Raw genomic sequence first — 16,067 nt, forward strand, 5'->3', positions numbered from 1 at the left:
TCCATTTAACAAGACTATGGTTATAAAAAGTATGGTATCACAGGTTTATGAAAAATAAGATATAATTTTTCAAAAATACCTTTTAGCCAATGTTGCCTTCTAACCTCAATAACGGAATAATTATTTTTATATAACTATAATATTTCTATGTAAGATAAACATTTCTGTTATGTACATTAATTAAATCCGTTATAATATGAACATGATGATAAAACAGCAGTGACAATACAGCTGCTCTTAAAATGTCAGGAATGTCTGACTTATAAATATACCTAGGCCGTCAAATATGCATGTACGTGCTCAGATCATCTTCAAAGTGAAATTTGTATGCTACAACATGAACTTCGAGGAAACTTGTACATTCAAAAATAAGATCATTTTTTATGTTTGGCTCCAAATTAAAAGAAATAAATAAATAACATCAATAAAAAATGACCTGAAAACACAAAAATTTCTAAACACCAATATTATTGGCCACCACAGAGAGATCTATCTTCCACTAATTTTTCAAATGTAGAATAACTATATTTTATAGTTCTTTAGGGAAGAGCTTGCACACTATGAAACTTAAATAAAAGATGGTGTGATGCTGAATAGGTTATTTCTGAGTTCCAAAAATTCTCACTTTCAAAACAATGCCAAGTGAAAAACCTTTCTTGTGAAAATGAGTTAAATTTGCATGAGAATAAAAAAATCATTTTCAAATCAATAGCTTACTTAGCGTCGCTTTGAAAAAGATGTTTTGGGCAACTCAGCAATGTCCTAATCTGGCTGTAATCCTATCCCTACCGAATTTTATATTTTGGGATGTTTTATGCAAAATTTGATAAAATATGACCATGAAAATTCGTTTACCAGATCTGACCACTAAAGGTGAGGTTAACGTGTGTACAGCGTACTTCCCATTTCTCAGTCTTATTATTAGGCTTATTCCCAGCTACATAAACTAAACCTCTAAAAGATAATAATTTGAATGTTCTATGTTTTCTGAAAGCGATGTCAAAGCTCCCTTTTGCAGACAATGGTTATCTCAAGAGGCCAAAAACGTATTGGTTACTAGAGCTGGTAACTTACAGAAATGGGATTTGTATTAGAGTGGAAAGTTGAATAAGATTGTTTTTTTTGTCATGCATGCTGTAACTAGAGCTGTCTTCTTATTGGTAAATTGTGTGTTCAAGAATGCTGAACATTAAAGCTTCAACTGTCACAGAAGATAGAATAGAGCTTCAAATGTAATAGAATAATGAATTTGCTTTATAATGATGTGTTTGTTAAGACTTGTTATTATTCATTCAAAATATTTCCCTGATTCTGATTGGCTAAAAGCACATGCATAATTCACCCTAACCAACTACTGATGACCAAATTTGGAAGAATTTTGCGTTTAATGAACCGATGACGTCAAGACCTGGGGACAAGGTTGAGTTGTTTTGGTTGTGAACTTGAAAAATGGTGGACATTTCACTCGTTTCAAGAGTAACAACTAGGCAAAAAAGTTGCTCAAAACATGGTAAGAACAGCAAGAAGACAACTCGAAGGGCGACATCTGCTATTTGGAGAATGTTTGCGGAGCTGAACAACCCTAAACGTGCACTATCGAAGATGAACTTAACATCAATGGACCGATGGAGGTAAGTATGTTTTAGCCATGTTTTAAAACTAGGAATTATTTTGAATGAATAATAAAACAATTATTGAATTCGGCTTTCGTATCATATGAAGAATTATGGAGATCTTGGAGGGTGTTATCTGCCTCAGTCTACGCCCTCCATGGATAACACCCTCCTCAATCTCCATAATTCTTAATAATTCTTAATAAGACACTCAGTCTCATTCATTAATTGTTAATTAAAACAAACTAAAAGACTAAACCTCTATAAGCCTGTATTGCTTGCGTAGATTGGACACTGGATCCCTGTACAATAGAGGGTCAAGTCGCACTTGAGATTTGACCAGCGGCATATAGCCAAAAATATCCACTAGTGTCTCCATGCATCTCTGTCGGTGTTCAAAGAGCTGAACCAGTTTGGAATGCTTGGTATTCTTGCTGTACAAATCTTCAAATGTTTTTTGGGGTAAGATTTTAATTGGTGGTTTTCTTGTGATGTCTGCGACAAGGAAGTTCATAGCAATGTCCTCGCAGGTACCGTGGTGTTCTACCATACGATGAACTCTTGGTGGAAGGAAATGGGTGTACATGTAATTGTAGTATCTGCAAGTTCAGTGATATTTAAGATTAAATACATGATATGTGTAAATTGAGTAGTGATCATGTTATGAGATAGTTATTGCCCTCATCCCTAAAGAAATATTTTAATAGGCAAAAAAGACTAGCCTGTTCCAGGCATTCAGACAGGGCTGAAACTTGGCGATCGCCAAGTTGCCAGTGGCAACTTAAAATGTAGCTTGGAGATGAAAAATTATGTTTGAATCGCCCATCTATGATAGAGAAATATAAATTCGAATTCAGCCTGATGTAAGCTTATATTATGACTGCAAGTACAAACTTAAAATAGAAATAAAATGACAAGTTGTTTAGTCGGACTACCTTTCTTTCTTTTCCCTGAATCTAATTTCTTCGAGTCCCATGAACATTTTGTAGTTTTAAATGGAAAAGGATTAAACCCTAAACTCTGAACCGATTCGTGAGACTCAAGTCTTTCCCATAGTACTTCACTTTCATCACCGCTGCTTCCTTGGCTCCCACGCGTGAACAGCTTCGGACTACTAAATCAACTGGAAAAGACTGGCATAATGTGGGGATTTCTCTCTGATTGTGAGCCGCCTCCAACGAAAAAAACACGACATAAGGAAGATGGAGAGGAATCAAACAGAAATTACCAAAAAAAACAAAAGATCACAAACATTTCAAAACAGTTTGATGAAAGGCTAGGGAGACCATGGCTCAAAATCTATTAAAGGCACATTCCTCTTTCCTTTAAATATACTGGAAATCTAGGTTCACTTAATGTTGACCTGGGTGACTAAAAATTCAAGGAAATTGGCCCAGCTGGCCACCAAGCACTGGAGTTAAGTTTCAGCCCTGTGCAGAAAGTAGAACGCAGGTGAAAAATTGAAGAGGAAAAAACAAGGGAAGACTGGCGAGGGTTTTTCTCATGTTTGCCTCCGTGCACGATTTAACTTGCTCCCCACCATCAGAACGCCATGCTCTACTATCTGAATACTATCTATCTACTATCATACTATCTGAATGCCTGGAACAGGCTAAAAAAAAGACCTTCATTTTTAACAAAGCAAGTTTGAAAAACTCACTGAAATAAGAAAAATAAAATAAATTCCTCATTACTTGTGATAAAAAGCTCCACTTGTTAAGATCATAGAGAAGCGATTGCTCCATTTAGATGAAAACATCCACTGTGATTTGCTACCACTCCAATAGTGATCTCTTCCTGGAAATCCTACAAGACGGTCTGGAAACATTTTCCATACTGAGAAGGCAAAATCAATCTAGTGGAATAAGAAAAAAGGCAAGATGAATGAAAGAACAAGACTGTTAGTAATACAGAGTAACCTCCACTAAAGGCCATCTGTCCATAGCAGCCACCTCTCTTCAACGGCCACTTTTTTCAGCGGGCAAGCCATGCATTGACCCTTGTATAAACCTGTCGACAACAGCCACTTTCTTCTGTTCCCATGGTGGCTATTGTGGGGTGGGGGGGGGGGGGGGGGGGGGGGGGGTCAATATTATTATATCCATAAAGTAAAAAAAAAATTAAAACCATCTTGTAAAAGCCTACCTCATCAGAATTGAGTTTGATTTCCTCATCCAGTGATAAGATTGCAGTTGTTTCAATCACAGTCCTGGGCATAAATTTAGAGTTTCCTGTCTGTATGAAAGCAAAGACAAAAAAATATTGACGATGAAAACAAGGACAACACGTACCTCATGCAGTACCCTTGGTTCCGTCAAAAAATTCAAATTTTAAGGTAAGAAACTTAAACTACATTTACAAATCCTTCTAACCTGCAAGTTTGAGAAAGGAAAGTGAAATAAAGAATAATCAAAGAAATTGTTTTTGACCTCGGATTGAACTCTCAACCTCTGGATTAAATTAAAAGAAAGCAGGTCATAGAAAAAAAAAATGTGATTGTAATTTGTTTACCTATGGAGCGCTTAGGAGTTCTTGAGAACTAATTGAAATGTGTCTGTGAATTCCAGATCGAAATGGAATTTGGAAGTATTGGTTTTTAAGGAGAGGGGAAAACTGGAGTGCCCGGAGAAAAACCTCTCGGAGCAAGGGAGAGACCCAACAACACACTCAACCCACATATGGCGTCGATGCCAGGATACGAACAAAGGCCACATTGGTGGGAGGCAAGTGCTCTCACCACTGCACCATCCTTGCTCAGTTAAGTCATGGTAATCATTGAGATAAAATGTGGTAATTCTAACTTCTTAGCCCACAAAATGTAATACAACTTACATTTAATTTTGCATTGTGTGAGGGGTATGTTACTTACAAGTACACACTTATTGCAAATTTGCTGCTTAAAAATAAGGATTTATTGACTTTGACCAACAATAATTATTGCTTTCCTGTCGTCGCAATGTCCAGTCTAAATTTAACAACTGAAGTTCATGTTAAAATACCTCTACTCATACCTTAGATTCTGGTCTGACAATCATTAATGGAATGCTGATTTGAGGCCATCTCTTGTTGTGAGCTATAGGTGCATCAGATGTCCATAATACCACAATCTGTAAAACACAATTCACATGTATTATTCTACAGTGTATCACTGTTACTGCTAAATTTGTTAAAAAAACAAAGGCATTTTGGCCATTTGTGCACAGAAATGAGCTTTTGGGATCCTTGGTTTCAATTTTATTTTCCTTTGGCTTGGGGTATGGTAATGTGTGATAATGAGTTTGAAACCTAAAAGAAAAGAAAATTTAAACCAAGGATGCAATTGAACCACAACATATACATGGTACATAAACGTTACTCTGTTCAAGTTAGACGATGGATGCTATTACCTAGTAAGCAAAAACTTTGCAAGGTTTAATCAGATAACAACTACAGCCAAGAGGTACAGTACAAAGAGAAAGCTATTAATAATGTAAATTTTTTCTTTGTTTTACAAGTAAATATACCAAGCAATTTATAAAGAGAATCATACAGTTCGTCGACAGTCACTTGGAAAAAAGCCTTCCATCCTTTCATTCTAAGCTAACTGTTCAGTTTGACATCCATTTTTGCAACATTTTGAGCACAATTCGTGTATCTACTGTGTACGTTACGTTTTTAATCAGCTATACATGTACCAATGAGAAAAAAAAAGGTGGAGAAAAAATCACAGAAATCACAGGGGGTAGACTGTGTGGCCATATGGTTAAGGGTGCTGGGTTCCAACACAGTTGCAGACCAGAGACTCACACCCACTCTAGCCAACAGCAGTCACAAGTTAAACTCCTTGGTAATTTGTTAATAACCGACTGGTTTACTTCCTGCCAGCTGGGGCTTTCAATGATAGAGTTAAGCCTCCCATACAGGTGACCAGTGGTTGCTTATGGGAGGTGGTCACTCAAAAACAAGGGAGCCTCTTCCGAGAAGAGTTCTAGACACATCTAGTTTTTGGAAAGGAACTGAAGGCATTTTTTTTCATTCTCCACTTTTGCCTGACTGTAGCAACCCCAAAGCTGTGATCTACAAAAAACTGAGGGAAGCCACCTACCCCTCCCCTAAGCCAACATTTTGCCCTAAGTGAAACGTAAGTGTTAATGTTGGGTTAGGGAAGGGGTAGGTGGGCAGTTTCCTAGAAACATATAATGATCCAGTGGATCATTATACGTTACTGGGAAACTGCCCACCTACCCCTCTCCTAAGCCAACATTTTGCCATAAGTGAAACATAAGTGTTAATATTGGCTTCTAAAGGGGAGGGGAAGGTGGGCAGTTTCCCAGACATGTAAAATGATCTAAAAAAGCTACGATTTCAGTTGCCCATAAGCAAAGGTTAAGGTAACCGGGCTCACTGGGCATTAATAGAGCACAGCCTGAACCCTGATTACATGGTTGTTTACCTTAGCAACAAACTTTGATTGTCCAACATTCCTGATTAATCTAAACAAGGAAGATGACTCTCTGACAACAGATGTTGTAGTGTGGATGACAGCAGTGAATTGTTCCTGTTCTGTCTTCAATTTGATGTGATAGAATGGAAAATCCTTCGGATCCTTGGAATAACGTGGTGTAGTGACCAGAGCTCCAGGAAATGTATTCCACACTGGCTGGATGGCAGCTTTGTTTGGGAATAATCTTGACCGTATCACCTTTCATTAAAACAAGAAAAAATCTCATTAGCAACTGTCAAGAGCCGTGCCCAGCCCTAACCGTGCCTAACCGTGCCCGGCCCTTAACCATGCCCTGATACAGAAGTTTTCTAATTCAATGAAGTAAGACAACATCACTCTAGTTTCATCAAATGACTCAACAAAACCACAGAACACAATGTATGGTTATTCACCTCTAAAGTAGTCAGCAAGATTTTCTCCACAGATGAAAAGTATGCTTCCCACAAAAACAATGCCTGTTGCTTTAAATAAAGGATTTGCTCTTCGCTGTAGGATCTTATTATGGATGGAATTTCTGTCAGAAGCCGTTCATCTGCTTGGATTACCGCTTTACGCCAATCAATCAGCTCAGAGAATGGCAGTTCCCAGCCATTACTCAACAACACTGGAATACAACCAGCTTGAAGAGATTCCAGGAACCTGAAAGATCCAAGACGCCTTCCCCGAGGCACCAGGCAAAATGTGGCGTTTTTAAGAAGTTCATCATAATCATATCTGAAAGGAAATTACATTTTGAAAAAAAATTACTAAGATTAGCATGTTCAAACTCCAACTGCCTTTAACCACTGGCCTAAACATGCTAACTCTCACGCATTATGCCTGAGTCACATGCCTGGGGACTAAACACATCATTCTCTTACATCAAGGACAATTTTTTATGTCTGACTCACACGTCCAGATGATTTTGTTCTCGAACACATGATCAGCAAAATAAATTCAATTCCATATCTTTAAAATATTCCAAAAAGGCACGTAACGTTGACTTTGTGTCTCAAGTGTATCACAACACGCTAAAACTATTGTGTTTCAGATTGCACTTTAATTTCAGGGACAAGTCATGAACTCCATATTGGAGCTGTGGAGCTGTGGAAGTGTTGAAAGGGAGTTGGAACATCTTCGAAAAAATTTTGTGCAGTGTCCAGATGTATTGGGAAAATTGTCAGAAATTCTTAGGTTGTTTTCGGAAACCTGACAGTCATGATGAGACAGAAATCCCTCGCATTTGACTCAGAAAAAATTGGCAGGTACATACCAGCCCACGGTCAGAGATGAATGGGTGGACACCCTGTTTTGGGCAGAAACTGAAAACAATGCATCCCACACTTTACTTTGCATAATTGTTTTCTGTAACAAGCAATCGTGCATTAAGCAGACACCTCATTTCTTGAACTGTTTAGAGTAACCAAGGCTACACACTGAACACTTTTGCAGGTCCATGAATTGTCAACAAAATGGCAAAAGTAATCAATCAGCACTTTACCAGGGTGATTATTAGGCATTGGAGATCAGAGAATTCTCTGTTCACTGCGCAAAATTCTCCGGCTGACGTTCAGTAGTCTATGACTATTTTTTTTTTGTTATCCAGATGGGGAGCCTCTGTCAAAATATTCTGCCGTAACATTACACATTTCTCCTGCTACCAGAATTCTTAATGAAAACCCTGCTTTACCCTGAAGCAATAAGCTATAAATTCTAGATTATTCCAACGCCTGAAATGTGATAACAAAAAATCCATTTAATCCAGGTAGATTTTTTTAGAAGGAATACAAATTCCACTTGATTTGTACTTTCAGCTATTAAATATATTGCATGTCTGATGCAAATCACGTAATCTGTTGTTGTCAATTTCAGGTCATCTATAAATTAGGATTTATAAACTGTGATTCAAATACTATCTTTGTTAGGATCAATTCTTCAGTAAAATGGTATGAAATCTTGATGACATACATGTAAGAGAGTTGGATTGCGAGAGAAGAGAGTTGGATTGCGATATCACACACTTCCAGGTTAACTACAGCAAGTAAAGAAAGAAATGTGATAGCCTAACATAGCTAGTGGATTTGGTTATCGGACTAATGAAATCTGTTCTTAACTTAGTGAAGTTTGGGGGAATTCAAATTACAGAATAACTGTAATCAGTACTCATCAAATTTTTTGGGTGAATTTTGGGCTAGTACATATTAGCTACAACTACTGCTTGCCTCAATGGCAAGCTGTAAAACTGTCTTTCTTGGCACCCTTTAACTAAATCATAATAATTTTATGTTGTTAACTACATGTCATTATTTTTTAATTTCTCCTTCTTTTCACATTATTGTCACGATTTCAGAAAACAATTATGCCACTAAGAACCCACAAAGAAGGTTCCCACACAAATTAATTATGCAAAGTGATAATTATACTCTCCTACTATTGCCCCGTGGTAAATAATATTAAATAAGTCAGTGCAAGGGCGTGTATAAGATTTGAAGGCTGTATTTTTTCATAAACAAACATTAATTTCTAAACAACTTGTATAAAGTTTTGTTTTGCTGTGCTTCTGTTTTACATCATCTTTCAACTATGTTAACGCATACTATCCTAGATTCTGAAAGGACCTTTTTCTCCTCATTCATGAGATTTTCCCGAAGTTCAACACTATGTTTTTCGCATACTTCAACTACCGCAACTTAAATTTGTCTAATGTAGATGGCATTCTAAAGTGAGTCCACTGCAACGAGAGCTATTAGACAACCCACTTCATGTTTTCATTTCATACTTGCCCCAATCAGCATGTAAATGCCGGCTGTCAATTTTTTTTTACTTCCAAGAAAATCATTACTACAGTTATTCGTCTGGGTGCAACAAAACACACACTTAATGTTTGATTCTGTACTGCAGTCAGTTAAACAAATTATTAAACATTAAACAAAACTTTTATGAGATGAAATCAACTAGAAAATGAGGTCACATAATATATTGTGTTAGGAGAGAGTAAAGTCATGTGATAAGTTGATTCTAAGCTTTATGTAAAGACCTGTTTGTTTCTACAGTAATCAATTTGACAAGAATGTCTTTGTGTAAAAAAAGGGTTCTTATCTTCGACACAAAATAAATATAATGGAAGTTACTTTATTTCTAAAGAAACCACTTGAGAAAATTGAATTACAAAATGCAATTAAATATACTGAATAAATTTATAACGCACTTAAAAAAAACAAATATAAAATTCCTAGCTTGAGAAGCTGTAGAGAGAAATGAAGGCTTCTTCAGTGTTTATAGCCAATGGCAAACCACGGTAACAAAGAAAGCCACGGGAATAAAATTACAACAAAATTTTATCCAATGATTACACATATAAGTTGGCATCTGCCAATACCATAAATCTTTCAACCACAAGAAGAGCCAATTTATGCAAACACTGATTGAAATTTTGAACATATTGTACAAAGGCATGTTTAAACCAACTGTATCAGAAATACAGACAATTGAATGGTTATCTTGGGAAAACGTACGTAAGAGGACATTCGATCTGGTTGCTAATTGACATTTCATTTAGAATGTATTAAATAAACATAACGATTTTAAAGTCACGAAAAATAACAAAATCAGAGTATTTGGATCTAGCACTCTACAACTGATAAAATTCGCTGAAAGCAAATTTGTCTTCACAACTTTGAGTGTCACACAAAGAAGAACAAAAGTATAATTGCCATTTCACTCAAATGTCACAAAACATCCCGCGTGTACCAAAATTAACAGATTACACACCTTGATGGTGTGAAGGTTGCCAAAAATCTCCCAAAGGAGCCATTGAGACCTCACAAAGGACAGCTCAATGATAATTTTCGCAGTTTGAAAGCGATTATAGCGAGGCTTTCAAAATAATATAATGCCACTGCTTTGGGGGAGGTTGCATTCCAAAGTTTTAATCCGCCAACAGAATATAAAAAGTCTTTTGAACCGATTTGGATACCACCAGGATGTAATCCTGCAATCCTGCAAGTGAAACACTTTTAAATACATGCCTAGACATAAAGCGTAAGTCAAACAAAGTGCACATTCTATTGAATGATTACTCACTTGTCGTACTCTGCGTTGTCTTGGTCGCACCGTCGGTCTTTCAACTTACTCCAATTCTTGCCATGTTTGCAGGTCGTTAACAGCACAATATCCTTGCCATTATGAATGTGATAAAATGAGTTCCTTGACTCGCTTCCAATGCCAGTAAGGTAACGTTTCCCTTTAAAAGCAAGTTTATACTTTCTATCGAGCGGAAACACCGCACAGTTTGTCGCATCCTCAGGAACGCCGCTTCCTTTTTGCGGGTGAGTTTTGAGAAAGAGCGGAAAACTAATGTCAAAGCGAGATCTATGAAATTCCATTGACATTGACGCTTTCGCTAATATTGCTTTACCAGTGTTAAAAAGTAAATCTTCGGAATAATCAGGCCACGTTCCCGAAAAAAGATTGAAAATGACATGGTTTATTCCACCATTCCAATGCGGTAGTGCCGCTATTTTTGCTGGCAACTGGTGGACATAATCCTCGCTCAAGTTATCGCGGTCTAAGGTATCGACCGAAGGAATAAATAAACAAGCCTTGCTTGGATCGTCTGTATAAAACCGACTCTCTCTCAGTACTTTTAAAACTTTCCCAAATAAAGGAGAAATTTTCTCCCCGGGTTGAATCGGATAAACGTAAACTTTGAAGTCATTCAGACATTTCGTCCTATCAAAACATGTCTCCATAGTGCATTCTGTATTCCGCAAGGCTGCACGTTCCTGACGAAATCCAACTCTGTCCTGTAAACTAAATTCATCTTTGTTATCTGCAAAACATAACCTTTTCTGTTCCAGCTGAACTCCCTTGTTTAGTCGAGTAATAGGTCTTGCAGAACGACGCCCGGAGTGGATCGACTTTCTGTACACGATGAAGGCACTGCAGCATAGTAAACTGATCAAAAATATCAAAGAATACCTCTTCTTTGCATTCATCTAAGTCCTTGGAACTTGTTTTCATTTATAAAGCCGTAGTTCCCCACCAAAGCCTCTAAAAACAAGGATATACAGAATATAAATCGTCGAGGAATATAACAACTACAAGCACAGCACATCGTGCCATGACATTCAGCACTGATGGATAGCGGTGTTGTGACGTCAAAGAGAAACCGGAAATGGGAAGATCACTCAAAAACGGAAATACTGCGGGGCGACATCTGACACCGAAAATAAATTGTTACATGATAAAATATTTTTACCCTTCTAGAAAAAGATGCTAGAATACGGTAATCGCTTTCACTCTGTACACGCATTTTTCCTTGATGACTCAAACATTCCCAAGGAAGTTTGTACAGACAAGACTAAATTTTAATTTTTAAATTCTTTAAATCTGTGAGCGTAAATGTTAATGACAAGTCTTGGGACTTGTCCCATGACGTATATTGTAACAAAACTAAAAGTGATCTTTGAAATAAATACGACAGTAGAAAATTGACAGACGCCCGTCTAACCTGGTTTTAATCGCTGGCGGGATCGAATTCTGGAGATACTTAAAAATTGCCAAAATTTCTTTCTGCAAAGTCTTTAGGCTTATCGAGTTTTGTTAAACGTAAAATGATAAAAAGACTCTCTCCTCCACAGAGGGTATTGTAAGGAGGCGGGGGAAAAAGAAAACGAAAGCGCGCGCTTTCTATTTTTCGATGTATTGCTATTTTTATTTGGATGCCCAGCGGGTGCCTCTGCAGAGGAGAGAGATAAAAAAGGGAGGGACTTTTTAGTGCCTGCCTTGCCCCAGGGTTTTTCCGTTCCATTGGGAAGAGGTTCCTTCCGGGAAGCCAAAATTTCCCTGCTCTGAAAGAATATTTTACTCAGTAGGTTTTAGAGGGTCTTCACATGACGTCACCAAAATTCGAACTAAGAAACTATCGATTCTTCTGAGTTTCTACTTTCATGAGGTATTACAGCACCTAAAAACCTTTATTTATAGAAATTTTCGGTACGAAAGGGTTCTTCGTTTTGCGTCAGAAGACGCTTGAATTTCCAGGCTTTTGCGCGACGCGGCATTTAGCAGGCGACATTCCTTGTCTTAGAATAAATATTACTTTTATCTTTATCAGTTCAACCCGGATGAATTCACGCATAAGTAGAAAACTCAAAAACTGATGTTTCTGTTGGTTTCCGGCGGCCATATTTGTGCCCCTCAAAGGGACACCAACATGGCGTCTCCATACAAAGCCTTATAAATTTGGGAAAAACGTGTTTCCGAGTATCTCGCATATGAATTATCGCACAGACCTTATTCTTGGCGAGGCTTTTGGTATATTTATCGTCTTTCATTTTCCAGATCCTGGACTTTTTGTATTGACTAGTTTGCATTTTTATTTTTCATGGCGTGGTAGTGAAAACACAGAATATCGCCGTTTCTTCTGAAAAAATCTTTCCGGTTAATTTTTATTGATTAATGTAAAGGACGTATCGGATTAAACGCATGGACGAACACGTGTTCTAATCCTTAGGAAAAACTGATAAAAGGAATGAGAACGGACAGTAATTAAAACATACAACACAAACAGAAGATGAGTCATCTTTGAGAAAACTAGGCTAAAACTTAATGAAAACTGTCATTTTAATTAGTATTTTAGGTTTTTGAAAGGGTAATTCGAAGTTAGTGAGCAGCAAACTGACTGGTCCTTGCTTTAAAGACTGAGAAGAAAGGCCAAGACAAAGTAAAATAAAATGTATTTTGTGTGTGTGAGAGGCCAAATTGAATGTAAGAAGAGTAAACACAACTTTTTTTTTTTTGGAAAACTGCTCACAGATGCTCACAGCTTCACTGGATTTTCCGCAGATGCCTTTCATTTAATTCTCCGCATGATGATCACATGATGTATAATAAGGTATATTTTTTTTGTCGCTACCAACTGCTAACTGTTGAACATTTCGATTTCTATGATAAAAGCATGTTATGATTAAGTCCACTTCTTTTACTTTAAGTCATTACGGACTTATCAAGTTATCTTCAGTGAAGCACGATGCCTGCAGGCAAATTCCCGAAATTAAACTACAAGTTCCGCCAGATGGACTTCGTTTTTCAATTTACACTCTTTTTCAGATAGATAAACAGTTCTCGGATGTAAGACTGCAGATGAATGCGCGTTGAAAAATTAGACTGTTACAGACAGTTACTGGTTCATATAGGTCGCGCGCATTTTTCTGTCTATGGGACCCCGGTAAAAACACACTTGTATGTCACTAGCTTTCAGCCATTGCCGTCACAAGATGACCCTTTGTAATAAGAAAGTTCACGTTATTTTCTTTCACTTAAGTGAGAGCAATTTTCGGTTTTCAATTGTTGAGTAAGTTATTACAATAATAAGGTGTTGAGTTTCGTTCTTATTTTTATGAATCAAGGCCATTTCAATTATTATATCTTTTCACGCCACCGCGACCAGATCACGCGCGACACGCGGCAACGTTTAGGTTTGATATAAATAATTGATACGAGGTATAATATACCGTTAACCCTCTGCTAAGTCTTCCGGGAGGCTAATTTATTTCAAGCACGTGTGAGTGGTGGTGGTGGTGGGGGGGTGCTTAATAGATAGAAGAGGGCTTTTTTTGTTAGGGGGGGGGGGGGCTTATATATAGCGAAGATGATGGTATCATTTCGCCGTTAGAACAAAGAGAAAATGAGGTTTGGTGAGAACTAAAACACAAAGTCGAAAAGCTCACATAAATAAAGTTGGAGGTCAAGCAGTTGAAGATTAAAGACAAATCCTAACTTCCAGAAAACACCGGATCAGTCCAGTCGTGATTTACTAATTTAAATACAGTCTACCATTTAAGAATAAGGGGGGAGGGGTCATGTCATGGATTACAAAAATGGAAATAGCTTATGGGAAGGGGGGTACTCAACCAAGTCTTATACGGTGAGGCTCCGCCCAAAGGTCCAACCCCTTTATGTACACCCTCAGTTATATACCATTTTTAACAGAAAAAAAATACCCCTTTCGTTTACCTTCTATTGACAAATGGTAGCCCTTTCACATACTTATTTTAGTCATTCGCATCTCTTTTAAATGTTAGTTCCCTATCCATTTACTACACTTAAACTAGAGAAATCCCTACCCTTTTAACCTCTATCTAGCGGCCTCTTGTAGGCTGTTATAGGGAGATTCCAAAATATATAAGATATCAGCAAGTCCAAAGCAACAAACCAATGAGTGATGCGGAAATCTTCCAGTTGTAGACCTAGATCAGTACAATTAAACTTGTAGACAAAATATGAAACGGCAAACTGATCCTTACAGCAAGGCGATGAAGAATTACGTAAACAAAAGAGTAAAACAAAAAGATATCTATTTAAACAAATTGCCCAATATTTCGGTTTGCAATCAAACCTTCTTCAGCCCCTGAAGAAGGTTTGTTTTCAAACCGAAATATTGGGCAATTTGTTTAAATATATATATTTTTGTGTTACTCTTTTGTTTACGTAATTCTTCATCGCCTTGCTATAAGGATCAGTTTGCCGTTTCATATTATTTCGGAGTACCCCCCGTCCCCGATAGCTCAATGCTCCGCTAATGACTTACGTTTTATCGTGCCAGTTTCTTCCGCATTTACTACAAAGTAGTTCTGTCAGTAATTCTGGAAATATAAAAATAAATAAACGTTTATCATTATCCCTTTCGCACGCAATTTGAACCATCTACATTGCCGCATTCATAAAGGCCTAGATCATCCAGATTCAATGTATCTACCAACTGGTCTGATTTAAAAACATTGCTGCAGTACAACTCGGATGAACCATTTCAGTATTTTTTCTCTTTTCTAAATAATTTGTTTCAGGCCATTTATCCAGTTCTTGCTGAAGTATAGTATGTACAGGAAGCAATTAGAAACTCAAGGAAGTTGAAGAAGTTTCGTATTTAAATAAAACAGGATGAACCTTTTTTAGTCGGTATTAGCGTAGAGATAAATATTGAATTTCACAGAGTTCAATATTATTTTCCTGTTTGGCTGAAACAGGGTGAAAAAGCTTAAGGAAACGGTTTTTTTATTTAGACCGCGTATAATCAAGGAGTACCTTGATAAATAATTTGTTTCATGCCATTGATCCAGTTCTTGCTTTAGTATAGTATGTACTGGGAGCAATTAGAAACTCGAGGAAGTTGAAGAAGTTTTCTATCTAAATGAAACAGGATGTGACCAAGTTGTTTGTCTTAGCGTAGAGATAAATATTGAATTTCACAGAGTTCAATTTTCCTTTTTGGCTGAAACAGCTTGAAAAGGCTAAAGGTAAAGGTTTTTTATTTATACCACTTATCATCAAGGAGAGCCTTCAAGTTAAGAATGGTTAGAAGTAGACTTAGCTTAGCCGTCTTAAGGTAGAAACTGCAGTATCTACTCGAGAGCGTACGAGAAGGACCATATATATCCTCATTATTACATCATTATTATTATTATTATTTCACTTCTTACACTTTCAATTCAAGTATTTTTGCTCTCTGTATTAAGGACCGGTCATTATTCATCGCCCGGGGGGGAGGGGGCGGAGGATTTTAGGGGGGCTCACTTGATTTTTAGGAGAACAAAAGGGGGATCAGTCGTAACTGAGAACCCAAAATTAAGGGGGAATCGCTGAAAACTTTGGAAGGGTTCAGAAGGGGGACACTCAAATTTGCTTGGAAAGTGAAGACATGGGGGGTGGTGGTGGTGGTGGTGGTGGTGGGGGGGGGTGATCGCGAAAGTCATCAAAAGTTATTAGGGGGGATCGGCTAAATTTCACCTTGCTTAGACCCCCATCCTCCCCACCCCTCCCCCCCCCGTCCTGGGGTAGCGTCAATATTTCCCGCACAAGCACTATTACCGCGTCTATGTCGTATGTACTCACCCATACCAAGAAAACGTAATTTTAAAGATAGTTCTTGATTATATATTCAGCATATTTGAGCACCTGTTACAAATAACTTGTTTCCGTTTCGGAATCAG

General features: G+C 37.5%; 1 protein-coding gene across 1 annotated transcript in view; it reads right to left on the reverse strand.

The window, feature by feature from the left end:
• LOC140945760 (exostosin-1-like) overlaps positions 1–11,204 on the reverse strand; it is an 11,260-nt gene extending 56 nt beyond the window's left edge. The window contains exons 1-7 of the mRNA XM_073394804.1: positions 10,159–11,204; positions 6,489–6,810; positions 6,046–6,294; positions 4,625–4,720; positions 3,759–3,848; positions 3,308–3,468; positions 1–2,212 (exon numbers count right to left, since the gene is read on the reverse strand). The exon at positions 1–2,212 is cut by the window's left edge and continues 56 nt beyond it. Coding sequence (XP_073250905.1) covers positions 1,867–2,212; positions 3,308–3,468; positions 3,759–3,848; positions 4,625–4,720; positions 6,046–6,294; positions 6,489–6,810; positions 10,159–11,072 — 2,178 coding nt within the window. The 5' untranslated portion in view covers positions 11,073–11,204 and the 3' untranslated portion in view covers positions 1–1,866. The remainder of the gene's footprint in view (positions 2,213–3,307; positions 3,469–3,758; positions 3,849–4,624; positions 4,721–6,045; positions 6,295–6,488; positions 6,811–10,158) is intronic.
• Between the last annotated feature and the right edge of the window lie 4,863 nt (positions 11,205–16,067).

Source organism: Porites lutea, chromosome 8 (assembly GCF_958299795.1).
Source record: "Porites lutea chromosome 8, jaPorLute2.1, whole genome shotgun sequence".
NCBI lineage: Eukaryota > Metazoa > Cnidaria > Anthozoa > Scleractinia > Poritidae > Porites > Porites lutea.